Raw genomic sequence first — 26,234 nt, 5'->3', positions numbered from 1 at the left:
TTTCTTTAAAAAATTGAGGAAAATGAAAAACAATCATTTGGTACGTCTTGGATAATTGTGTACCCTCAGATAATATCATAGAAAATATGTTCAGTATAATTTTGGATGACTACCCGTCATAATCAACATTCAAAGATTTGGATTGCTAGATTTACATTAAGACGGGTGCTGTTTTTCAAGGACACCCCCATTTTAATCTTTAAAAAAACATTGTGTCCAGATATTCATGCTGGCACTGTTTACAATATATTGAGAGCTGACACTTGTGTGACCATTACTTTTTTATGCACTTTAATATCTAAGTTTCATTCTAGCCGACTTCTGCCTGTCTCAAACACACAAAATGTTTCTTGCATATTTTGTTTCCTAAAGTTAGTGATGCATTTATTGCAGATTTTTTCGTTTGGGGGGGATATCAAGATAAAATGTCAAAAAAACTGGGGGTCGTGAGGCTGGAACATAGCAAAACCAATTTGCTTGAGGTTGACACATAATATGTAGAAAAATAAAACACGTTATGACATAATGATATTTAAAGAAGTTAATTAAACCTCAAGTTCAATATTATTGAACTTTTGTTAAAATATTTTTGTTATCATCCATTAAAACCATTATCTCAAACTCTTTCTAAGTGTTTGGCCTGGTCCATTGTATGAAATATACAACAGGCAGGACTTTGTTGTTATAAACTGTAGGGGTTATGGGCTGTAGGGGTTTGAGGAGGTTACCATCTATACTATTATATAAATAACCTTAACTGGATATCCTCTCGGCCGTGTCTGCCATCACATCAATCAGTCCAAAGCAATACTATTGTTTCTCTGTCTGACTACTGTTGTCGTTTTGTCTGTCCATTGTTGTTGCCTATAACTACAAACGTAAAACGTTAAATGAGTAAGTGTGAGTGTATATGTGCGTAATGTGTGTGCGTCTGCGTGCGTGCGTGCGCGCGGTGGACATGTGCCACGACTGATGTCCCTGGCATGAGAGAGAAAAACTAGGCCTAGAATCACTTCATTTGTTTATAATCAATTTCATGATGAATAAAGTATTATGAACACAGTTCTGCTACTGATGTTCCAAGCATGAGAGAGAAATCGGGTCTAGAATCTATGTTTATAATTAATGTTAAGCTGAATAAAGTTATATGATTACAATTGCTGTTGCGTCTTCTTACGGCGGAATGAGAAAATACATTTTGTGAAATACGCTCCGAGACTTGTTTCACATTCCGCGCCCATACAAGCCTGACGCTGCTGAGGAGTGGCCTCCCTTACATGTATTGTACCATTCAGCAGGGACGCTTGGAGAAGGAAGAAGTATAGTCGACTCGTAAAGAATGGAAAGTCTTCTTGAAACGTTCAGAAACCTTGACCCATCACAGAAAATCCTATATGGCGTCGGATGTGCGGCAGTGACCACTGTGTCCTTCGTGGCTTTGAGGAAACTCACGCAAAAGTATGTTGTTACCTGCTGCAGTCGACATTGAAACGCAGTCAACCGGTGCAGAGATAAATTTGTTTCCCATGACATTTCATGGGGTATTGATCCGGTTTTAACAATTTGTGGAAAGGAATGGGCGAGTTATCTGAAAACATAACACAAACAGGCTGTATTATGAGTTAGCTTAGTATATTTCCCATGTAATGAATCCTTAATTATGTCACAAGCAAAGCTGAAGACATATTTCTAGCCAGTGAAACTGATACATTTATCTGCAATGCGGTTAAGGGGTGAGGGTACTGGGTCTGAAGGGACGGTCATTTACAATAACGTTGTTTCGTTGTATAGAGAGAAGCGTAAAGAGTATCCCCGAGATACGGTGATCCTTCATCAGATCGGTAGAGGTCCTTACGCCCCCAGCATGACACCGTTTGCTGTGAAGCTGGAAACCTACCTCCGGATGGCCAGGATACCCTACCAGGTGGGTGAATGAGGTGTTGAGTCAGTGAGTGAGGTAAACCACTGGGAAGGACAGAACAAACCATCGAAGCAAAAGTCGTTGTGCACAGTCAGCCAGATACACAGTGTAACCACCCGATACGCATAAATCGACTCTGACTTCACTGACTACAATGTTCGAGATCGGAGACAACAGTCACAGCTTATTGGTAATTCCTACATTGTTGTCAACTAATATATGTATACATTGTGACCTGGCTGTTTGTGTTTATCCTGCTGTGTATACTGTTGTTCATTCTATCAACCACTAGGCAGTGAAAGTTGATGTTTGCAGTTAATCACTCATCTTCTGCCCAGAACCTCGTTACACAAGACATACATACTTATGGTAATATATGAGGCGATTGCTTTGTAAACCAAAACGAGATCACCGAAGAAGGCTCTGTGTGTCCGTCCGTGCGTGCGTGCGTTTGTCTGTGCATGCATGCGTGTAAGAGGCTTAAGGGACAAGAAGAAGGTTACACCGGATATAACATGGAAGACCACGAGATATCGAGTAACGTCGCGTCTTCAGGTTAACTCAAGAAACACATCACTTACAGTATCATGTAGAAATTTCCTAGTTTACATATACCATTAACGAAGTAGGGGATATTCCATTTTGCGAGCATACCACAAGCCAATGCCAATGCACATGAGAAAAATAGTATATATCCATACAGATGAAACATTTCCAAAGGAATGGAATAAATTCTCACATTAACCCTTAATTTCTCTTCATCATCTCTTTCCTCCTTGGCTTCATCATTTGCATTTTATCAATCTTGTAAATCCAATATCCCCTACTTTTTTGGAATGGTATATATTCACATAAGTCACAGTTTTTCTTCTGCGCATAGTTCCTCATGCCGTGTCACGTTTTCCATAGAACGTCCATGGAATGCAACCTTCACCTAAGGGCAAGGTCCCCTGGATTGAGTACAATGGCCAACCTATTGGGGACACCACGCTGTGTATAAATTTCCTCAATCAGAAGCTTGGGGTGGACCTCAACAAGCACCTGAGTCCAGCTGACAAGGGTATAGCGCAAGCGATGCAGGTTATGACGGAGGAACATCTGTACTGGTACGTCAACTTTAATTGGTCTTCAGTAACCCATGCAACGAGATAGGGTGGTCAGGCTCGCTGACTTGGTTGACACATGTCATCGTATCCCAGTTGCGTAGATCGATGCTCATGCTGTTGATCACTGGATTGTCTGGTCAAGACTCGATTATTTACAGACCGCCGCCACAAGGCCATATAGCTAAATCACTCATATGGAAGACATATAAATAATTGACGCATCAGTGACAAAAATCATGTCTGATGCAGTTCCCTATTAAGACATATAGCATATTTCCAACGTACTGATGATTTGAAATGATTCCGATCCAGGTTGCTTGCCCAAATCCGCTGGTTGTACAGCAGAGACGCTTATTTATTTTCGAAACGTTTAAATTCTCCAAGTTCTTTCTATGGATGATACGACGACATATCAGAAGACAAACATGGAGTCAGGGATTGGGTCGCCACACGGAGGAAGAGGTCGTCGAAATGATGTATAAGGACTTCCAATCTATCTCCGACTTTATAGGTATTTATTTGTGGAAATTGAGTTTGGTAGTGAGTCTTTGAACAGTCATTCGGTTATATTGCTGGGTACATTCACCTTGGAGATTCCTGCTACGACTGTCGTGAGTCTATGTTGCAGTATAGGAGGTACGAAGTCGTAGCGCTGCGATAGCTTTGTGAAACGGGACCGACTTTAGGATGTCCCAGCGTAATGATTTACGACCGTTCCACTAAGATAGAAAATAAAGAGCTGTCGTAAGCCTATGTTACAGTATAGGAGGTACGACATTCGTGGTGCTACGATAGCACCCCGTTGTGAAACGGGGCCCTGGTTTACGATGTGGTTTAGGACGTCGTAGCGCTAACAGGCTTTCGTGAAACGGCACCCTGGTTAGAACAGGTCACTGTGTTGTGTTGGTAGTAATAGGTGACCAAACGGATCGGTAGTCACTCTAACTGACTCGTTTGATAGCGTGTCACGACGGCTTGAAACATGCCTCTAAATATCATTCACAGGATTGCCCGGTACAACCTCGAATATCCACAGTCCGCTGTCTTGCAGTTGGACTAGTGCCAAGGCTTAAAACAACAAACAAAACTGACAAAACAAACACAACCTGTATCAACTTGCTTTGAACAGGAGGCAGTACCTCAACCCAAAGTTTTGCAGGTCTGAGACAGAAACTCAGAAATATAATTTTGACCCCAACTTAAGGTTCGAATCCAATTCTGCAACCCCTTGGCTCCAGACTGAAATGAAGAGATTTTCATATATTGTTATATTTAGTGATTAAGTATATAGGTTACGTAAGTCTATAATTTATAAACCTTAAGTTTCCCAATCGCCCCAAACCAGACGGTCAGTTGTTTCAAGAAGCCTTTACTCTTTTAACGTGCGCCGACCACATGTTTGATTGTCCCTGTCCATTTTAATTAACCAGTAACAATGGAGAAAAACAAACAGAGGACATGAATATCATAATCCCTCTTCTCTTCGATGCTGTATGGAAATCTAGCGGTGAAGATCCGGGTTAGAATTGGTCTTCAGCAACCCGTGATTGTGGTAAGAGGCGACTAACGGGATCGGGTGGTCAGGCTCGCTGGCTTGGTTGACATATGTCATCGTATCCCCATTACGTAGATCGATGACCATGCTGTTGATCACTGGATTGTTATGTCTTGTATAGCTGGAATATTATGAGTGCGGCGTTAAACAACAAACCAAACAACCAACTGTATGGAAATCGAAAAGGAAATATTTTAATTTTTTCCCCTTTGTTAGATAACTTGATATGGTTTACATATATTTATCCTGTACAATCTGAATGGATGTACAGGTACAGGGACATTATTAACTTAGTTACATCCTGTATACTAGGGAGGAAGAAGTTCCTGATGGGGATGATCCCTGTGAAGCGGATTGCTCTCTGTTCGGTATGCTGTCTCAGGCATATTGGCAGTTTAATGGATCTGGATTTGAGAGTCTCATAAAAGGTAAAACCCGGAAAACAGGTGATATTCCCATTAATTACCTGATCGAAATTATCACTCTCGTCACATATACGTCATTGTTATTCCTTAGTAGTAAACTGTTACATGCCTTCTACTTCACTCACTTTTCATACATATTCGCGATGTGAATTCCAGATGAAAGGGTTTTGAGAAATTTTAAATAATTCTTATTGAAAGTGTGTAATGTTTGCAAATGCTGTATAAGTCAATATCAACGTGGGTGGTGGGGTAGCTTGGTGAAGACCCGGGTTCGATTCCCTACATGGGTACAATGTGTGAAGCCCATTTCTGGTGTCCCCGACGTTATATTGCTGGAATATTGCCAAAAGCGGAGTAAAACTAAACTCACTCACTCAATAGCAACGAGTTCAACTGATAAAGAAGGCTGAGTTGTGTCTTACACCACAGGGAACGGTATTTTGTTTTGTTTGTTTTGTATTTTGCATGTTGATATAGTGACCAAATCCCAGTTGATGCAGTTCTGAGTTATGTCCGTGGTTATGCAAAAGAAGAGTACTTGAAACCAGGTTCATTTAAGGACATTTTGAAGTGCAGTTCTCCGCAGTCAATAGCGCTCTGGACGATGTTTACCTTATGGCTAAAGAAATTGCTCCAAAACTCTCGTCGGTGTTGTCTCTTTTGAAGTATTTGTGTATCATGTATGACATATGCATAGTGGTGTTTGTGGAACATTTTTGTTGATAACATCTTATTTTCCCCAGATAAATATCCCAACCTGGCCGCCTACTGTGAACGTATGAAGGAAGCATTCTGGCCCGACTGGGACCAGTGCATCACACACGGTGGAACAAGGGAGGCAACCAAATGAAGGGAGATAACTCAGTGACTGCCCGTCCATTAAGCCTTCAAACATGAGATATTATAATTGTTTGACCGAATATGGAGCTGAATTATATTATGTATTCATATAATATGTGTTTGAGTGTAAGAGAATCAGTGAATATAATTTTACGGCTCTTGCCGCAGAATTTCAGCAGTGTATCGACGGGGAACTCCAGGAACGGAAAATGTTTGAAAGAATGTGAACTAGTGTAGCCAAGTGGTTACATCACTTTGTCTTGTTTGAAGACCCGGGTTCGATTTCGAATACGATGCGCGAATAACGTCGCCGAAATAATGCTCAAAACCCCTCTCACATAGATATTTTATTGTTCATGAAATATTCACTGACCTGTGAGAAGAAGTATAATGAATTCAACTTCTTTTAATCCAGAGTAACTGTTTACATCTAACTGATGTACGTTGTGTTCGGTAATATTAAGAACGTAAGTGCTTTAAATAATTGTTACTCATATTAACTGTTACTAATAACATATATGCTTCAATTGCTTGTTTTTATGTTCAAGTGAGTGAGTGAGTTTAGTTTTATGCCACACTCAGCAATATTCCAGTTATATGGCGGCGGTCTGTAAATAATCGGGTCTGGACTCAAGCCATCTTAGCTATGACTGTCGTAACTCTACGTTAAAGGCACAATGTCACACATTTTCGACTATATTTTGGCCTATATTTTAGTCATATATGCACTCACTTAAGCTTCCTATTGATGCAGTTGAAGACTTATTATCCCGTACCTGTTGCCTGAAATCGATAATTGAAACTTCGAGGCATACAGCTTCCAAACAGATAACACTTGTCATATATGGAATGTAAACGATTGCTCCGTACATCGAAAACTGTCGCACGCGGTGTTATCGGTGTTTGCCGAACTGGTGGTGGTGGAATTGGGTTTGAGATAATGGTTTTAATGGATGATAACTAAAATATTTTAACAAAAGTTCGATAATATTGAACTTGAGGTTTAATTAACTTCTTTAAATATCATTATGTCATAACATGTTTTTATTTTTCTACATATTATGTGTCAGCCTCAAGCAAATTGGTTTTGCTATTTTCCAGCCTCACGATCCCCATTTTTTTTTTTACTTTTTATCTTGATATCCCCCCCAAAACGAAAAAATCTGCAATAAATGCATCACAAACTTTAGGAGGTGAGGTGAGGTGAAATTGGGTTTTACGTCGTACTTGAGAATATTTCGCTCATATGACGACGTGCATGCGTGTGTATGTGTATGTGCGGCTGCTTGTACTAGCCCAGACTTAAGCTGGTTTTATAGTGCTAGCCCACTGAGATACCATGCCGCAGTGAAGCATGAATACCCCACTCAGACACATGATACTGACTCCGAGCCGGCCAGTCCTTGTTGTACCCATTAATGCCGAGCGCCAGGCAGGGACCAACAAGTACCATAAAGTCCACAAACTTTAGGAAACAAAATATGCAAGAAACATGTTGTGTGTTTGAGACAGGCAGAAGTCGGCTAGAATGAAACTTAGATATTAAAGTGCATAAAAAAGTAATGGTCACACAAGTGTCAGCTCTCAATATATTGTAAACAGTGCCAGCATGAATATCTGGACACAATGTTTTTGAAAGATTAAAATGGGGGTGTCCTTGAAAAACAGCACCCGTCTTAATGTAAATCAAGCAATCCAAATCTTTGAATGCTGATTATGACGGGTAGTCATCCAAAATTATACTGAACATATTTTCTATGATATTATCTGAGGGTACACAATTATCCAAGACGTACCAAATGATTGTTTTTCATTTTCCTTCATTTTTTAAAGAAATATTATACCTTAATGGGTTGTTACCGCATCCACATATGTGAAATTTTGGATATGGCTTTGCTAATAATTTCTCCAAAATAAAATGGAAGCATTTCAAACATTGGACATCGAGAATATACTTAGGCTGACTACTTTTTGAACGCCCCTGGTATATACCACCCAAAATCATCTCAAATTATTTATCTGTATCCTGTAATCTCTCCTTTGGGTCAGTTCATTATACCAGACAGGTAAATGCCGCGTGTTGTTTTAATTCATTGTAGGGTTACTGGGCTGTAGGGTTTATGGGTTGTAGTGGTTTTGGGAGACAACCATATAGACAGTTGTGGCACACTGTGAAGTAGTCTAAATGACCCCCAAGAAGGAAAGTCAATACTTTTCAAGAGTGAAGTAGTCCAAAGGGTATAATCTTGAAAAATAATGCCTTGTCTGTGACAGAGGAATACAAGAGTGAGTGAGTGAGTTTAGTTTTACGCCGCACTCAGCAATATTCCAGCCTTGTGGCGGCGGTCTGTAAATAATCGAGTCTGGACCAGACAATCCAATAATCAACAGCATGAGCGTCGATCTGCGCAATTTGGAACCGATGACATGTGTCAACCAAGTCAGCGAGCCTGACCACCCGATCCCATTAATCACCTCTTACGACAAGCATGAGTTACTGAAGGTTCATTCTAACCCGGACCTTCACCGGTTAGATAAACAAGAAATATATGAGAAAATAGTTAACCATGTGAAAAGGCGAAGGAACTAAAGCTGATGTGAGACATTATCCATTATGGTCAGTCAGTAATCCGGGTGAACTATATCTATATACCAGGTATCTTTGGACTCCCATCATAAAACTAAAGAAACAGGGTATAAAATTAATGTGGTGCAAATGTCCACACCGTGTTGTCTCCCTTTACTTGGTTGCCTCCTTTGTTCCACCATGAGTGATGCACTGGTCCCAGTCAGGCCAGAATGTTTCCTTCATACGGTTACAGTAGGCGGCCAGGTTTGGGTATTTGTCTAGGACAAGGAACAATACGAGATAATAAATGTTAAATATATGACTGACTGTTTAAACATCATATAAATAAACAGAAAGAACAGTATGAGTATCTTTGTAATTTGTCACTGTCTCTAAAGACAAAATGATGCATCAGGATTACATCTTAACATGTACCAAGTTTCCACTTCACAAATACCTGCAATCTATTACGTAACAGCACACATGTACCAAACTGCCCTTAACCATCAAAAACGAATGTAGGTTTTATATGTTGACCTCGATGCAGTCCTGGCACTTTGATGCGAAAATGAATAAATATAAAAATTATGTATTTAATGTGGTACCTCTGATGAGATTTTCATGCCCTGTTCCAAGAAAATGCCAGTACAGCTGAGACAGTTGTCCGAACACCGCGCAGTCAGATTCACAAGGTTCATCTCCCATCAGGAACTTCCTCTCCCCTGAGACGAGAGGAAAATAGAAGGAATATAAAGGAACATGCAGTACACAGACACTTGGCACCGATGTATCATTGCTGTGTCATGAATTGTATGCTTGTGGTTCACTTTGAGAGAACTGATGCATGACATTGTAAAATCCATTGTGTTCTAAGTTAGCTTTTAGGTTTTGGCTGGCTTGTAGCTTAACACCGCACTCGGCAATATTCCAGTCACCTCTTACGACAAACATGGGTTGCTGCTAACCAATTGTAACCCTGATCGTCACGGGTCAGCTAGTAGGCAGTAACTATTACTGACTAGTATATAAACAGTGCTGCAAACATGTGACCCTATTCGCCTGCATAAACATCTTTGTCCTGTATCTCAAGCTATATGGTCGTCAATTGTACGTGCATCCTTTCGTATTTTCAGCGGGCTTCTTTGTGGGTGAGACGTTACTGAGGCGGAGTGACTTTGGCTTGAACTCCTTGAGAATGACTCAGCCGGTGTATCTTGTGTATGTCAAGACAATTATCAAGCACGCTTTCCATGAATAGTTGCTACCCAGGTATCATTGCGATATCATAAATATACATGTTGATGTCTGAAGTTGTAAATATAGTCACGGATTCTTCTGTACCCATAATGTCTCTGTTGATAAAATAATTGATCTGGTATGTAAAACTTCAGGTACATACAAGATAGTGTCACAGAAAACAAATATGTCGGCTTGACCACAGGGGCGTGTCACGCTTAGAAACAGCGTCAGAAAAACATATAGGTATATAGACCCTACCCTAGTACTATATAAAAGGAAAGGGGTTTAACGACGGAACCACCCCCTCCTCAATCAATGATTTGTAGATGTTGCAAAAGGTTTTTAGACCCGTGGAATGGCGCTGCCGATCGAACTTAGCCCTACATAGGTGCTGTCAACGTGGCTGGAATTAATAAACGAATTTAAAAGGTGAGTTTTCGCTGTCTTGGGTGATCCATGATTTTGGCTTGGAATTGCGGAGGTAGCTGTTTTCGGTGAGTCGTGGCGTATAACTTTTGAAATAATGATCCGATTGTGACTATTTATAGCTCATTTGGTAGGGAAATCATCTTGCATTTGATCCGTAGGCCTCGACGGGGCCTTAAAAATAGTTTACGTGGTGAAATCTAACTTAGATTGAGGAGGGGGTGGTTCCGTCGTTACATCCCTTTCCTTTTATATAATAGTACTAGGGTAGGGTCTATACACTTATATGTCTTTCTAACGCTGTTTCTAAGCGTGACACGCCCCTGTGGGCTTGATTTACCCATGAAGTCAGAAAGAGCCTGTAGCTCCTTCTTAAACATCTGTGTCACTTCCTCTTCTGTGTGGCGACCCAAACCTTGATACCATGTTGATTTTGCAACCATATACTTGGCAATCCGTACAACAAACCATCCTATCTTCAACGTTTGCTTAATAAAGGTTTTGTCGTTGTCATATTGGTAGCGGAATACAGCAAGGAACCTGAAACACAAATCTTACTGTTCATTATCATTAATATTAATTCGTGTTTAACCAGCGGATATATACGTTCTTTTACATGGCCTGGTTAAAGAGTGACGATATCACACAAACCAACTACATGTATTAAAGGGAAGTTCCGACGTCGTGCGTCCGCTTCCAGTCAAGGCCCAGACTGTAATTAGCGTGAAGTAAGGGACATTGTCAGTCATCAACAGCTTAAGTGACATATACTGAAGGAAATAAATAAGGGAACACCACTTCATTGCAGTGTTCCTTTATTTATTCTCAGAATTCCTCCCACAGCGCCATTCATCACAAGCTGGTGATGAAAACTGGAATATATTAAAGGAACGCTTGAACTGTCCTGTGTTCTTTTATTTGTTTCCCTCAGTATATTTGCAATGATTTGGAAAATTATGTTATAAGTGATAATAAATGAGACTTTCCCAATATTTATACAAAATACATGTATATTCAAAATACCTTCAGTCAACGATGTTAATCAGCAGGGGGTTGGGGGGTGGGCGGGTGGGTACTTTTATATGATATTTTAACTTCATCAAGAACGCGACCTTTCTCATAGAAATGGTTATTGCTATTTGAAACCTCAAATCGATCGGGCACATGTACGTGTATTTTCCAAATTCATAGTAGAATCTATCTTAATGGTTTCATTGTACAAACAGTTTCTAGGCTCACCAGTACAGATGTTCCTCCGTCATGACCTGCATTGCCATAGCTGCACCCTTGTCCCGGGGACTCAGGTGCTGGTGGAGGTCCACTTCCAGCTTTTCGTTCAGGAAGTCAATACATAATGTCGAATCCGCCACAGCCTTCCCATTATACTCAATCCAGGGGACCTTGCCCTTAGATGACATTTTCAGCCCGTGGACGTTCTGAGTGGAAGATCACAGAGCAAAAGTTACTTGTACTATTAATTCAAGGCTCTTTCAAATTACATTTTATTACCATATGTGGCTTACACGAGGACATCTTAAATAAACAAACAAACAAACAAACAAACAAACAAACAAACAAACGTGAAGATGGCAAAATACTAATGCTGAGAGACAGATCTAGAGATTGATACTTTTCATTCTGTATCATTCCTCAGTCACATTAGCAATACCAGCAGGGTAACATAGACATGGAGGGTTCATCTCGCTACTGAACAAAAATTATAGAGCATTTCAGACATGCTTTCGGACCCTGTTGGTGCCTAACACAGAAGCCAAATATCTGTACGATCTGATTTTGTTTGCTTGTTGTTGCAGCACTCAGCAATATTCCAGCTGTCTGTAAATAATCGAGTCTTGACCATGATCATCGATCTCTTATCGATGTGTCAACCATGTCAGCGAGCCTGATCCCATTGGTCTAATCTTACGACAAGCATGGGTTGCTGAAGAACAATAATATTATTCTAATCCGGATCTTCATGTTTCTGTACGATGTGCGATGATCTGACCACCAACGTGCCACAATCACGTTCAAATGACCAAACTGTTTTGGGGGGCGGTGGGGTAGCCTAATGTTAAGGCGTTCGCTCGTCACGCCAAAGACCCGGGCTCGATCACCCGCATTGGTACAATGTGAGAAGCCCATTTCTGGTGTACCCCGCCGTGATATTGCTAGAATTTTGATAAAACCGGCGTAAACCCATTCTCACTCAGTAACTCATTGAAACGTTGGCATTGTAGTCAGAGTAGTCGGAGTCGAGTTATGCGTATCGGGTGGTAACAATGTCTACCTGGCTGACTGTGTATAATGGTCTGTTGCTTGGATGGTTTGTTCTGTCATTCCCAGTGGTTTACCTCACTCACTCGCTCAACACATCATTCACCTACCTGGTAGGGTATCCTGGCCATCCGGAGGTAGGTTTCCAGCTTCACAGCAAACGGCGTCATGCTGGGGGCGTAAGGTCCTCTACCGATCTGATGAAGGATCACCGTATCTCGGGGATACTCCTTCGCCTTCTGCCTGTGGAATATTGGCATAGTGTCCTCAATATAACAACCAAATTGTCTATCCAATAGAAATGTATTGAATTTATTAGCTTCGGTTATCAAGCACCCTGCTGTTTTACAAAAGAGCATATGTTCGATGTACAAATATAATTTGTTGCATGTCGATAATAAAGTGATGTCTGTAGTTATCATAGGTGGTACACAACCAAGTGAAAAGGGGTTGTTATTGGTGCGTATAAACGAGTTGGTTCGTCTTAATGCCGTTAAGAGTGAGTGAGTGAATATGGTTTTACGCCGCTTTTAGCAATATTCCAGCAATATCATGGCGGGGGACACCAGAAATGGGCTGCACACAATGTGCCCATGTGGGGATTCGAACGCGGGTCCTCGGCGTGACGAGCGAACGCTTTAACCACTAGGCTACCCTATCGCCCCTTAATGCCGTTAAGAAGTGTTCGCTCGTCAGGCCGAAGACCCGGCGTCGATTCGACACATGGGTACAATGTCAGAAGACCGTTTCTGGTGTCACCCGACGTAAAATTGCTGGAATATTGCTAAAAGGGATGAAAAACCATATTCACTCACTCATTTAATGCCGTTTTGAACCTTACTTATCAGTTATATCACGGCTTGAAACCTATATTGAAACAGGTACTTATTTTTCAGAATTATTCGGAATTAAAAATGTCCAGTGGACTTTGAAAATAATCAGAACCATTTTTGCGCCTGCCTAACTTACACGACATACGCACAACTGTGAAAGAGCAGCAATGGGTCATGTCAATATATCAATATGAATGACTAAAGTCAAGATTATTTCACTTGAAAATGCCATGTTACGTACTGCAATCACGTGGTTCAGCACCTATACAGTCGGATTGAACATTTAGTGAGTGAGTGAGTGAATTTAGTTTTACGCCGCACTCAGCTGTATTCCAGCTATATGGCGGCGGTCTGTAAATAATCGAGTTTAGACCAGACAATCCAGTGATCAACAGCATAAGCATCGCAAATGGAAACCGATGACATGTGGCAACCAAGCCAGCGAGCCTAACCACCCGATCCCGTTGGTCGCCTCTTACGACAAGTCACGGGTTACTGAAGGCCAGGGCCCCGTTTCTCAAAGCGATCGTAACGCTACGACAGTCGTAAGTCTATGTTAAAGCGTGGGGTTCGCGATCTAAGCGCTACGATCGCTTTGTGGAACGGGGCCCAGATTATTTACAAACCGCCGCCATATAGCTGAAATATTGCTGAGTGCGGCGTAAAACTAAACACACTCACTCACTAATGAAGGTCAATTCTAACCCGGATCTTTACGGGTCGAACATGTAGTTCTAAAGGATAATTACCATTTAACTTTGACATATGTTTGTCTCGAACCCTTAATGTTATAAATTATAAGATGTAATCCCCATTGTTAATCCTTATCACTTATTTCTTTTACATTTATGGACAGTCATGCTGTCCTGTGCTGTGGTATCATTAATCTGTGTCTTAACTGGTTTAATGCATGTACATGTAGACATAGTCTATTCTTGCAACCAAAAGATATGTAAACATAACCATTTCGTGCATCATATGTGTATTTAACATACATAAGTTGTACATAATAATTATTAAGACATGTACCTCGGTGCCGCGATCGGAGTGTGTATAAATTTCAATTCACTCGTGTGACTATATTGGTCCCGGAACAAAGAGCGGGTACTCACCCCTAGCCTAGGTGGGGTAATTCACATTATTCACAGCTCTTACGAAATACATGTTATTACCATATGAGGCTTATATGAGGACATCGTAAACAAACAAACAAAATGTGAAGTGGCAACGTAGTAGTATTAATCCTGAGAGACAGAGACTGAAAACATTTCTCCCTTAATCATTTCCAATTAGCCTTCGGAGGGTAAGGCTTGGTGCTCTAGGGAACCACGGCCACCACAACTATCAGTGTGTGCTGACCTGGCGAATAGTTCTTCTGGTTTATTTATATATTTACAGAAAACTATCGACTCAATGTTATCAGATCACACCGAGAGTGAGTGAGTTGGGTTCTACGCAGCTTTTAGCAATATTCCAGCAATATCACGGTGGGGGACACCAGAAATGGGCTTCACACATTGTACTCATCCAGGGAATCGAACCCGGATCTTCGGCATGACGATCGAACGCTTCCATCACTATCTACCCCACCGCCCCTCACACCGAGAACCGTACACTGTCATCATGTACATAGGAATCTGGACGTATTGATATTCAAGGTCAATGTAAGCCTGTTTAGCACACCCGCAAACCGCCTGTTGTTATAGTAACCAGAAAACCTGGTAACCCAGTGCGATAATCCAGAACCTTTAAAAGGGTCTAACATATTTGAATAATGACTGTTAAACTCTGAAAATATGTCTCTTTCTGTTCACGACCTGGATTTCGGTTTGGGTGCTTGTTCTAACTTTTGACCTTTGATCTGACCTTTGACCTTTCGTTCTCAGTCACTGAAAGTTATGTATATCGAAAAGGCGATCGAGGTCAGGGCTGTACCAAAAGATTTTATCATTTTAAATAACACAGTACTTTTGTTTACTGTTACATATAGGTACGACTTCATACATACATAGACTAAGACATGCAGCCCTTTCCGTTCGATACAAAAACTGTACTGTGATATACCCGGCGAGTTTTCTCTGGGTATCAAAACAATCGTTCACCGGTGGTTTCCGCAGCTGACTTGATAACTAGATGTTACTACATACTTTAACAAGAGCTTCCTGAGGACGACGACCAATGCAACAGCTACTACAACACCTCCGACTGCATATGCAATTTTCTGTGACCCGTCTACGAAAGTGTCCAAATGTCCCTTCCATGGTTCGTGAATCGTCGACTAGTATGTACCTGAACTGGATACCGGCCGTAAGTGGGTGAACACACCGACGTAAAGAGCAAGAGTTTATGCTCGAGCAGAAATATCACACTCAAGCACATATGGCAAACAAATAAAATGTAGCATGACAGTTATAAAAAACTGAAGATGTAATGATCCCGTAACGACGTACATTTGACCACACTTGACCTATGCTGACTCTTTATCTTTGAATATTTACTTCCTTTGAAATTGCATAGGAGCCCCAGTAAGAAGGGAGATTCAGAACCTGAGGAAATCTAGTGTGCTTCATACAGTGCTTTCCGCTGCAGAAAGGGCGAAGAGGAAAATAATAATGCCAATCAGCAACCGTGAGACAGACTATGTTTGACCCTACACAACGAGCACGCGTATTGTGCTCACATAGAGGGGCGAGCCTGTATTCCAACCCATACTTCAGTGGACATTTTGCACGACGCTCTGCAGAGCGACGTCGACAACTGGGTCATCCGTTTGTTTAGGGAAATATCGAGTGAGTATCTCTTGACTAGCTATTCACACGAGATACTTACTTGAAACATAGTTTCCTCAGGCCGACGACCGATACGGTTGATGCGACAATACCTCCGACAACATACAGTACTTTCTGTGATGTGTCCAGGTCGGTGAAACTATCCACGATACTCTCCATCGTTTTCTGGGTATGTCACTGAACCCACGCTGTGTTAAACTGGCCGACCTAAATAACATCCACCATGATTATCGGTATTTCAAGATCATGTTGAAAAGGGGCATAAGTGGTAAGGGCCTTGGACTGTCAGTTGGATCGGGTAGATAGACAGTCGTTTTCGCCCTTATTTTCGTTGTGTAGGGTCAAACATAGTCTGTCTCACAGTCCTTCTTTGTCTTTTTCTCTCTATAAAATACTGTAATAGATCAAGGAACAGCTGATTATTCTCACTTGTCGCTGACATAAACTTAAAGGTGCTCGACTGTATATTTTTTTCTGTTCAGAAGACTCCTCGTGTATGATTAACAATATGAGACTGCATTCCGGCTGCTTGTACTAGCCCAGATTTAAGCTGGTTTTATAGAGCTCGCTCACTGACATGCCATGCCGTAGTTAAGCATGAATACACCACTCAGACACATTAAAAAGACTCCGAGCCGACCAGTCATTGTTGTACCCATTAATGCCGAGCGCCAGGCAGGGACCAACAAGTACCATATTTTTAACGCATGTTGGTATGAAGTCTTGAATAAATAGCTGTTATTCATTATAATTATTCTTAAGTCCTCTGCAATTCCATTGGATCATGTTTTGTGGATTCATGGTGCTTCCACTGGTGACATGTCACGTGAACGTGAGAAAGCGTTTGATGAACTCCTATTGGTGTGAGGTGGAGTTGGAGTTTCCTCCATATCCAGAGGGCCAAAGGAGTTATGGACCTCGATGGGGACCTCTGAAGGAGAGGTGGCCTTTGGTTTTGTGTTTGGCAGTTGTTCAAGTTGTTTTAGTCTCTCTAGACTCTTTTTTTCCCTTTTTCTGCGCGCAGTTTCTGTTTCTGGTTTTGGCATTTGTTCTGGTGTTTGTGATTCAGAGGTTTTGACTTTTGGCGTTGGAGATGGAGTTGCTGAGATAGGCTGAGTTGTGTTGAGTTCAGTTGGCTGAGAAGACATGATCCATGTCAGGTCGGTCTGACATGAGATGGTTGCAGTAGTGATTGTAGGACGGGAGACAGCAGAAGAGTAGGTGATGGTTGAAGGGGCTGCAGTTAAACTTGCAACCCTCTTCTTTGCTTCGTGAAAGGAGATATTTACTTTGTGCTTGATCTTTAGTATCTCGGATTCGCGTTTCCACACTGGACAGAACTTGGAAGAGGCCATATGGTTACCACCGCAGTTTGTGCACTTCACTTCCTTAGTACAGTCGTTGCCCTCATGCTTGTCACCACAGCGGTAACAAACAGCAGAGGAACGACAGGACTTGGATCCATGTCCAAACTTTTGGCAGTTGTAGCACCGGAGTGGATTGGGGACATACACCTCCACTCCAATGCTACAATAACCAGCTCTAATCGAGTCAGGAATGTTTGCTCGCGCGAACGTGAAGAGATAGGTGTTCGTTGGTTGAACAACACCGTCCTTTTTGAAGGTGAATCGTTTTACGGCTGTGACGGATTGCTGAGAGAGTTCCTTGACAATTTGTTCTTCAGTCATGTCAGACAGGCATCGAGCTCTGTCCCGCACAATGCCTCTACACGAGTTAAGTGTTTTGTGTGCTGAGAGAGCGACCTTGATATTGACAAATTCTTGTATTTTGAGGAGATTTAGTGATTGTTGTTTCCGGGTACATTCTATCAGAAGAGAGCCAGATCGAAGCTTTGTAACATTGGCAACCTCTCCACAGATACCAACGATACCTTTGGAGATTGCAAAAGGGTTCAATTGCAAAGGTTGCTTGTCACAAGCCTAAATGATCAGGAAACGTGGCCAGTGGTCAGGTCGGAGGGGCGTACTCTCGTCAGACGAGGAGTTGTCAGTATCCATGTGTCTTCGTTTTGAACCTGGGTATTGGGAAGCCATGTCGTTAGTAATGTGGTTCGGCATCCCCTCTCCCCACCCACCGTGGAGTGTCAACAAGGACGATCTTATACTGCAGCGGGTCTCCAAGCTGCAAAGACCAGGGATAAGGGGGTGTTATACTCCAGCGAATTTGACATGAAATGGTGTAGCTGCCTACCAGATTAAAGGTCAGGATGGTTCTGTCCATGACAATCAATTGGAGACGTACAGAAATCGGAGGTCAGCATCACCAGATTGGCCCATGAGCCACCGCCTTCTGTGCATGGGTCTGCGAGGCTAATTTGTTTTGGTAGAATATAAGTTAACATTTTGAACATTGTCAAAAGTGTTATGTAATACCAAATTTTGTATAGACATTCCATGCACAGGGCAAAGCGTGACCAGCCGATTGGTAGAATCGGGCCTATTCTACCACCCGTCTAGGCAAAGTTAGTGTCGAAGTGGTGTGTTGGATTATTGAACACTATTGCCGGTTCCGTCATCCTCAACCACCAGACTCCCTTCCTCTGCCGACACAGGGATGCAACCCAGGGCAAACGGGTTGCCCAATTTGGTCGCCTCTTACAACCAGCAATGGGGTGCTGTGGACCTATTCGACCCCGGGTCCACACGGGGGCAAAGAGCCATTGGCGTTACCCAGCACCCACCACGAGGGGGTTGCTCTTCAAGGGGTGCCTCGTCCACACAGAACGTCCATGGGTTTCAACCTTCATCAAAGGGCAAATTCACTTGGATTTGAGTATAATGGACAGGCAGTGGCGGACACAGTGCATCGAGTTCCTCAACAAGAAGTTGGGAGTGGACCTCAACAGGAACCTGAGTTCTGCTGACAGAGGAGTAGCTCAGGCGATGCAGGTTATGGCGGAGGAACATCTGTACTGGTGAGAAACAGTCAGTTGGTGCCATTTAATTTGTCTGTCCATCGTGGCCATTACGGCAAACATTGATTGCTTGAATAATCCTTGTATATGATAGCGGTGTGTACATGTCGGAACTAGACAATGCAGTGATTAACATCATGCTCATTCTATCCTGTGCTTCGATCCCTTACGCGGGTAACCTAGTGTTGAAAGCGTTTGTTCGAAGACCCGGGTTCGATTCCTTACATGAGTACAATGTGTGAAGCCCATTTTGGTGTCTCCCGTGATATTGCTAACGCCGCGTAAAACCAAATTCACTCACTCACTCACTCACGTAACGGCGTCAAACGAAAATACGTTAATACACGATGTACGATGTTTTGTAACTTTCGACAGGTGTTATGTTTTAGGGGGACACATTACGTCTTTAAGATAAACTTCTGGCAATTTCCATCATAGGTTGCTTGCATGAATGAATAGTGAATGAGTAGTACTGTGGTACTGTGGTTTCAGGTTCCTTGTCCTCTTCCGATGGCAATATGACAACGACAAATCTTTCATGCTGAATGTTTTTAAAATAGGCAAGTTTATGTTTTGGATGTTTCAACGACAAGTAAAAAAGCAAATATGGAGTCAAGGCTTGGGCCGACACATAGAAGAGGAGGGAACAGAAATGTTTAAGAAGGATCTACAATCCCTGTCGGACTTCATAGGTATGCAGAAGTTTCAAGCTGTTGTGAACTGAATTATATACAGAGACGTTAAATATGTTTGAGCAGTGAGGGAAGGTTCCGATGGACCACAATATATACTTGACACTTGTTATATCGAAACCGACAATGGCAATACAGACGATGGGATCTTGATTGCATCATAACTGAAGTTGGAAAATATTGCATGACGTTCCATGACCTCCTCCACATGTGTTGAATAGGATGAAACTGTATCCTGAAATTTGGCACTTGTGGTGTGGTTTGTTATATTTCAGGAGCGATGATACTTTGTTTCATGTGATTTGTTTTGTTTCAATATATTCATCTGGCCACACATGCTGGTTGTTCCAGGGACCAAGAAGTTCCTGATGGGGGACCAGCCCTGTGAGACGGACTGTGCGGTGTTCGGCCAGCTGTCAGAGTTCTACTGGCAGTTCATGGGCACTGGACATAAGGACATCCTCAAGGGCAAGTGACTTTTAAGTTATCATTTCCACTTCACGGTTTTGAACTCCAACCCCCAAACCCCCACCCCCTCCTCTCTCTCTCATCAAACCATGGCTGATGTATAGTTCCTCAATAATCACAAATGGTTGCATCAGTTGTACTTTTAATTTTCGTTTAGAATGACCAGAGAATCCCTGGCACAGAACCAGTTACAAGAACGGTAGCGTAGGATCATTTTGTTGCTTTTAAAGTTATTATTTCTACTTCACAGGTTTAAAAACATTTCTTTTCTCCACCACCACCCCCACCCCCACTCTCATCCTGACTTAATACCATAACATGGTTGATGCATAGTTTCTCTATAATTACCAATAGTTGCGTCAGGTTTCTTTACATATTCGTTCAGAATGACCAGAGATTTCCTGGCTCAGAACCATACATTAAAGAACTCTGTACCAACCTCAAAACATTGCAGGGTACTGTTAACATAGCGTACATAATGTACACCTACCTTTTCCTCATCACAATTACAAAATGTGTTGTATAGGTATGTAAACCGTATCAGTCGATAAACATCAACAGAATCAAGTTTGACAAATATTCCTCCATTATTGTAACTGGCTGTCAATATGTCGTTACATGTATAAAGGGAGTTGTGTATTTCTTTCCGTTAGATTGACATTTTCGATATCAGACTGATTCAAATATACATAAAAACAAAGGCAACACAATTAATCCACCAAACTACATCATTACCTGAAGATTTTAACTTTCAATTCTCAATGTATTTTGACTATGTTTCAGTTCTGTATGAATTTGTTTAATTTGGATAAATTGAAATGATCTAGCTGGTTACATATGAATTACAGTTATCATTTGTTGTTAATTACGTGATGCTTATGTCCTCTCCCTTTTGTTCGTAGACAAATACCCCAACCTGGCCGTCTACTGTGAACGTGTGAAGGAAGTGTTTACAATATCTGTCTTGTGTCCTCAATAAATCAATAGTCCTCGACAGAGTAGGAGAGGAAGTCATCAAACTGAAACTGCTACCCATCCTCTTGTTCTCCCTCAACAGTAAGATAGCCCACATCCCTGCCAGATAGTAGGTGCCTTAGTTCCTTGTGAAATATTAACCTTACACGACTCCTGTTTGGCCTCACAGGAGCAGAATCATAAAGCAGTCATTTTGACATAGGCTGCACTTTCTAATAATTTATGACATGGCGGTATTTATTCCTTTGTGTTCGCCACCGCTATGTATTCCTTTATAACTGTGTTTTAGAACCATGCATGCCATCCATATCAACGACGTCAGAGATGTGTGTTACTTTCTTAATGAAAGAATATTCTGAATTGAATAGCAAGGATGTCTGGAAAACAATCATAAAGTATATCATTTTCCTTGAAGAGAGGTATCAAATATAGAACGTCACTTCGAATGAATTATCCAATCTTGTCTATCCTCAGAAACAAATTCTGTATGGTGTAAATGGGGAAACAGGTGTGAACACTATACCAATAGATCACTGCAAATTAGTGTTCAGGCCAGGTGTTCGTTAAAAGGGTACGAAAAAGTTACTACTTGGTTGTCTTCCTTGTTCCACCATGTGTGATGCACTGGTCCCAGTCGGGCCAGAACATTTCCTGCATACGTTCACAGTAGACGGCCAGGTTGGGGTATTTGTCTACGAATGCCCTGCCAACATCTGTTCGTCCAGCTGTACAATTCTAGCCTGCATGACCCCAAAGAATGATGATTGTTATAAGGTTTGTAAGAGATCCTGGAATGTACAACATTGCATTTCGATCAATCAGTTCGATTGTGCTTATTGAAAGTCTGAAATATCAGACTATTTCACATCAGTTGTTCTAAAGTCATACTTGATCACAGTGTCCAATCGTGTCAACTAACAATTAACTTGACCAAACAATTGCAAACGCTCTCAAACCGTTAACATTTCCGCTTTAGGTACGTAACCAATCTCTAGACTAACTGTTTCATTTTAACCACTATCAAACATACTTTTCTTGCCCTGCAGCTTATATTGCAAATAACAAACAATATTGATTTTAGTCAGAACACCTTTGTGTGTACACATCGCCTTATCAAATTGTTTCAGTAACGCATTATCCTGGTCCAGATGTTTACATTCAGCTTACATCTAGCTATTAGTCTGTGTCACTAACTGATATCAATGGCTATTTCCTCTGCCCAGAAACCACCTTGTTGCAGGTTGACTGTTTGGACAGTATATCACAGGAAGTTTACAACCGGGCACTAGGAAATTAATTGCCTCTGCATCTTAACCCAAGGTGAGAAGATAAACTGTTTCGAATATGATTATATGGAAGAACATGTCAGACTATCTGTGCTTTGAACAATGGAATCATGTCATTGTCATTGTTTTCTAGCATAGAGATTACAGGTAGAATTTGACCCCAGTAATCTGTATGCCTTACGTTGACTACAATACATGTATTTCTGGATCTGTGGTCAGTTTCTGTGGGTTGACCGCGTGTAATTGTGCCTGAAGTACATGGACAGTAGCTCATATTTGTGCATGTACAGACCTCGACTGACATTTGGTCCCAGAAATATATTTTATACTTAATATCCAAATGGAACTCATTACAATGTGTCATTTTCTAGAACTGAGGCAATCAAGACTTGCCAAATCATTCTAAACTCGAGACGGACTCCTATTCAATATATCCTCGAGGGTCTGGTAGACGGACTTGCTCAGACCAACAATCGCTGATTTCAACAAGACAATTCAAAGGGGAGTGTTCAGCAAGCTGTCTTCAGGTATCAGAAGGATTTACGATTTCATCCCCTTCTCACTCTACTGGGTTCCAATTGTCTGCAGGTTCTACGAATTCACTTATTCAAAGATACATCATCTTCTGTATTCCGGTAGGACGGAAGCCCTTGAGACTCAAACATACCGAAATATCATCTATTCCACCCATCCAACAACTTTCCGCCCCTACCCTCGTTTAATATTACCTCTTCTCTACACACAGGACCAACTTAAAACTCGAATGAATGAATCATGAATGAAATAATGAATGAATTAGTATTAGTAAGTATATATATGCAAAACTAATTTTCCTACCTTGATTTCACTGTTATCACACTGAACGGTTTGCAGTGGTTGTCCTCCAGGGCCTCCTTTCACAAAGCACTAAGGTATTCGTAAGTCACTAAGGTAACCTTAGTGCAGTGTTAAAGAATGGTGATCGTAAGTCACTAAGGTAATTTTAGTGCAATGTTAAAGAATGGGGGTTAAGGTTAACCTTAGTAAAGGTTGCTTCGTAAAAGGAGCCCCTGGTCACGCCGTTCCAAACAAGATGGCAGTTACTGTTACCTGGATCTGAATCAGTGTAATGTGTCCGTCGGACGCATCCACATCAAGAGTGAAATCGAGGAATAGTGACAAAACCACTGAATCAATGCATTTCTTACATTACCACACGTGTATATTAAGAATGTTTAACTCTTTCCCAGCCTCCCCAACTCCTCTTCCAAACCTCGGCATGGCCGATTGTGCTCCAGTACCGTTACTCTGCACTATCCGTAGCTGCCAATATAGTTGTGACAAAGTAACAAGCTATTTATGGTTTGCAAAATTGCATGATCCCGATATATAAGCTCACAATAAAGCCGATGATTTACTGTTTTAAACACGTATGCTGACTCAACATCACCGTCGAAGGATCTACCCTAAAGTATGGCTAAATGCCGCTCTCTTCAGCTGGAGATAATCTGGCGTTGCTCAACATGAGAAAGGGTTTGCAGTACTGCTCATTTATGAGATCGATGATAGCGTGGCCGGGAATAGTAATAGGTGAATATCATACTTCATTTTATGTTCTTTTTTCCATCATTTGTGCACGACTAACTAGATAAATCATCAAACACCTTCAAAATGCGAAAAACGATCAAATAGTTATTGAATGACTCGTGACTGCATAATCACTTGCAAATGATTTCCATAATCATAATCTTTGACAAAAGCAATCTCTCTTACCATTCCGACTGCATTATAAGCCTGAGTTGTGTTCCAAAATCTACATATATCTTAAATCTTTCTCCATAATCCCAGCATCAGATCCTTTGCACTTGTTCGCAACAGAAGCATTTCTGTGTCTTTCGCTTTCAGAGTCTACAGTTCGATAAATTCAACATCATGAAAATCCAATCATTATATGTATTTACAGTAGATTTTGTACAATGCCCTGAAAATGCTATGGCGTCATCAACGTAGATCAGGATCATACAGGGTACATACAGAATCTCACCAAAGTGTCTACTGATATCAATTATATCAACACTCGTTGATAAAGGTAAAAATACCCTCGGCAAGCCTCCCATATTTGTAACTTTATCAACTTGTGTTGATGTAGTTGATATCAGTAGACACTTGGGTGAGATTCTCTATGTACCCTGTATAGTATACACTGACAAAATCTACAGAGCATTTCTCAGCCTATGTTTTTAATCAATACTTACACATGTCCTATCACAGCGTCGATGTTTAGCTTTCCTTAGTTAAACTCGAACATATCAGCAGCGGACTTTTAATGTTTTCCTACAGAAAACTAATTGTTGAAGCCTGTATTTTCTCGTCTTGAAGCCGTTTCTATCTAATCTCTTCATGTTCACACCTTGTTTTGACAACAAATCCACAATGAAATTTAATCACTAAAAGTTCAGTTCATTCAGATCAATGAATGAAGTACTGGAAGCAACGGCATATTCAAATCCGCTGATATTCATCTCCAATTTAATTCCTAAATTTTTCAAAGTGTTGCATCAGCGTATTTCGACTAGTACCATAACGGCCATGCTTTTGTGGCGGGTTGCATCCAGGGCACGTAATCCTTTCTTCAAATGCCAGTCATCATCGCTGTTTGGGTCTGTCTGGAGATAGTTTTAAAAAAAATGAAACCACTGTGGAACATAATTTCATGCAATGAAGTTCCACTGTTTCTTTACAGCACACCATGGGGCAGAAAGAACACAGTATGTTTTTTTTGTTGAAGTTCTGAAGTGATAAGTGGCTCTTCTTATTCATATAGAATTCGTTAAAAACACTTTCCATTACACTGTTATATTGTTTTATTTTCATTACACTTTTATATCGTTTTATGTCGTCACTTTTAAAATACACATTTACCGTTCTCTTGGCACAATCCGGTGGTCCTGGGGATAAAACAAAATTTGTACGTCCAAAATGTACATCGCTATATCGCATGACTTGTCATCCACATCAAGCACACACGCCTCCTCCCTCACTCATGCCAATAGTGTGCTGATACACTTAGGTTTGATGTTTAATATACATGTAACTAAGGGGTAACAAAGCGAAACATGAGTCTTAACCATATCAGACAATGACCTTCTTATAAGCCGATCCGAATTTTCTCGTGTGAAAGTGAAAAAAGACACTACAAACAACTATGGTTACAGCGAATTTCAATTCCTTGTTTCATAAGAAAAATGGTATTTACAAATGAATTTTAATTTTAAACTTTAAAAAAGTCGTATATTTTCTATATTTTGGGACGAAGTTCAGGCAGCATGTCGTTAAATAAGACGTCACAGACTGCCCCTGTCTGAAGAGGTCGTACAATGACTCACAATTCATCTGGCTCACTGGTTACACCTGTTACGTATTCTTTGCGCTTTTTAAATGTATTTTTGTAACGTACAATGTGATTGGTAGAATATCAATTCCGTACCAGACCGCCAAACTTTTCTAGCGGCCGAGCCGCATTTTGAGGTTTCCACGATTTCCGGATTTCCGTTTGTCAGAGCAAGCTGTACGACAGAGCACGCTGCACGATTATGGACTGGTTATTGTACTAAGTTGCGGAATAGGACGGATCCCAGTCAGGAGGAAACAAGACTGTTAATCAATGTTTTGACTTTGATGTAACTTTGTTACGTAGCGTTTACATAACTATGGAGTGTTGTTGGGAACATCCTCGCGTTCTCGTGATCTCGACGTTTCGAATACGAGATCACAAGTTTTGGCAAATTTATCGTATTTCGATCTCGAATTCGCGAGGTTGCGAGAATGTGAGTTTTTCCCACAATATTAATTAGGGGGCTGTATAACACGAGACAGGAAAATGCTTCAATCTAATCTACAGCTAAGGCGTGTGCACTCA

The 26,234-nt window shown here is 41.2% G+C and overlaps 3 protein-coding genes across 4 annotated transcripts; 2 read left to right on the top strand and 1 right to left on the bottom strand.

The window, feature by feature from the left end:
• Window positions 1–1,252: 1,252 nt before the first annotated feature.
• LOC124261362 (failed axon connections homolog) lies at window positions 1,253–6,374 on the top strand. Its single transcript, XM_046695662.1, is given in 8 exon segments — window positions 1,253–1,458; window positions 1,792–1,924; window positions 2,831–3,027; window positions 3,340–3,376; window positions 3,412–3,538; window positions 4,895–4,909; window positions 4,912–5,010; window positions 5,751–6,374. Coding segments are annotated over 8 exon segments (834 nt in total). The 5' UTR covers window positions 1,253–1,339; the 3' UTR covers window positions 5,858–6,374.
• On the bottom strand, window positions 4,659–16,206 carry LOC124261374 (failed axon connections homolog). Of its 2 annotated transcripts, XM_046695686.1 has the most exons (7): window positions 16,021–16,206; window positions 12,469–12,601; window positions 11,321–11,517; window positions 10,422–10,621; window positions 9,022–9,138; window positions 8,574–8,694; window positions 4,659–4,703 (listed from the first exon to the last, which is right to left on the bottom strand). In XM_046695686.1, the coding sequence occupies exons 1-6, from the start codon at window positions 16,137–16,139 to the stop codon at window positions 8,588–8,590; spliced, it is 873 nt and encodes a 290-aa protein (XP_046551642.1). In that variant the 5' UTR covers window positions 16,140–16,206; the 3' UTR covers window positions 4,659–4,703; window positions 8,574–8,587. The 2 variants fall into 2 exon arrangements, with proteins under 2 accessions (XP_046551642.1, XP_046551641.1); XM_046695685.1 differs by lacking the exon at window positions 4,659–4,703 and having other exon boundaries at window positions 8,258–8,694; window positions 16,021–16,205.
• Window positions 16,207–18,740: 2,534 nt separating this feature from the next.
• Window positions 18,741–20,136, top strand: LOC124261375 (failed axon connections homolog). The gene is made up of 3 exons (XM_046695687.1): window positions 18,741–18,915; window positions 19,408–19,607; window positions 19,959–20,136. The coding sequence occupies exons 1-3, from the start codon at window positions 18,779–18,781 to the stop codon at window positions 20,081–20,083; spliced, it is 462 nt and encodes a 153-aa protein (XP_046551643.1). The 5' UTR covers window positions 18,741–18,778; the 3' UTR covers window positions 20,084–20,136.
• The last annotated feature ends 6,098 nt before the right edge of the window (window positions 20,137–26,234 follow it).

The sequence above is a fragment of the Haliotis rubra genome, unplaced genomic scaffold (genome assembly GCF_003918875.1).
Source record: "Haliotis rubra isolate DU_JTF1 unplaced genomic scaffold, ASM391887v1 Scf799, whole genome shotgun sequence".
Classification (NCBI taxonomy): domain Eukaryota; kingdom Metazoa; phylum Mollusca; class Gastropoda; order Lepetellida; family Haliotidae; genus Haliotis; species Haliotis rubra.
Note: the sequence above shows the minus strand (reverse complement) of the source record. Positions and strands in the feature narration are given on the sequence as shown.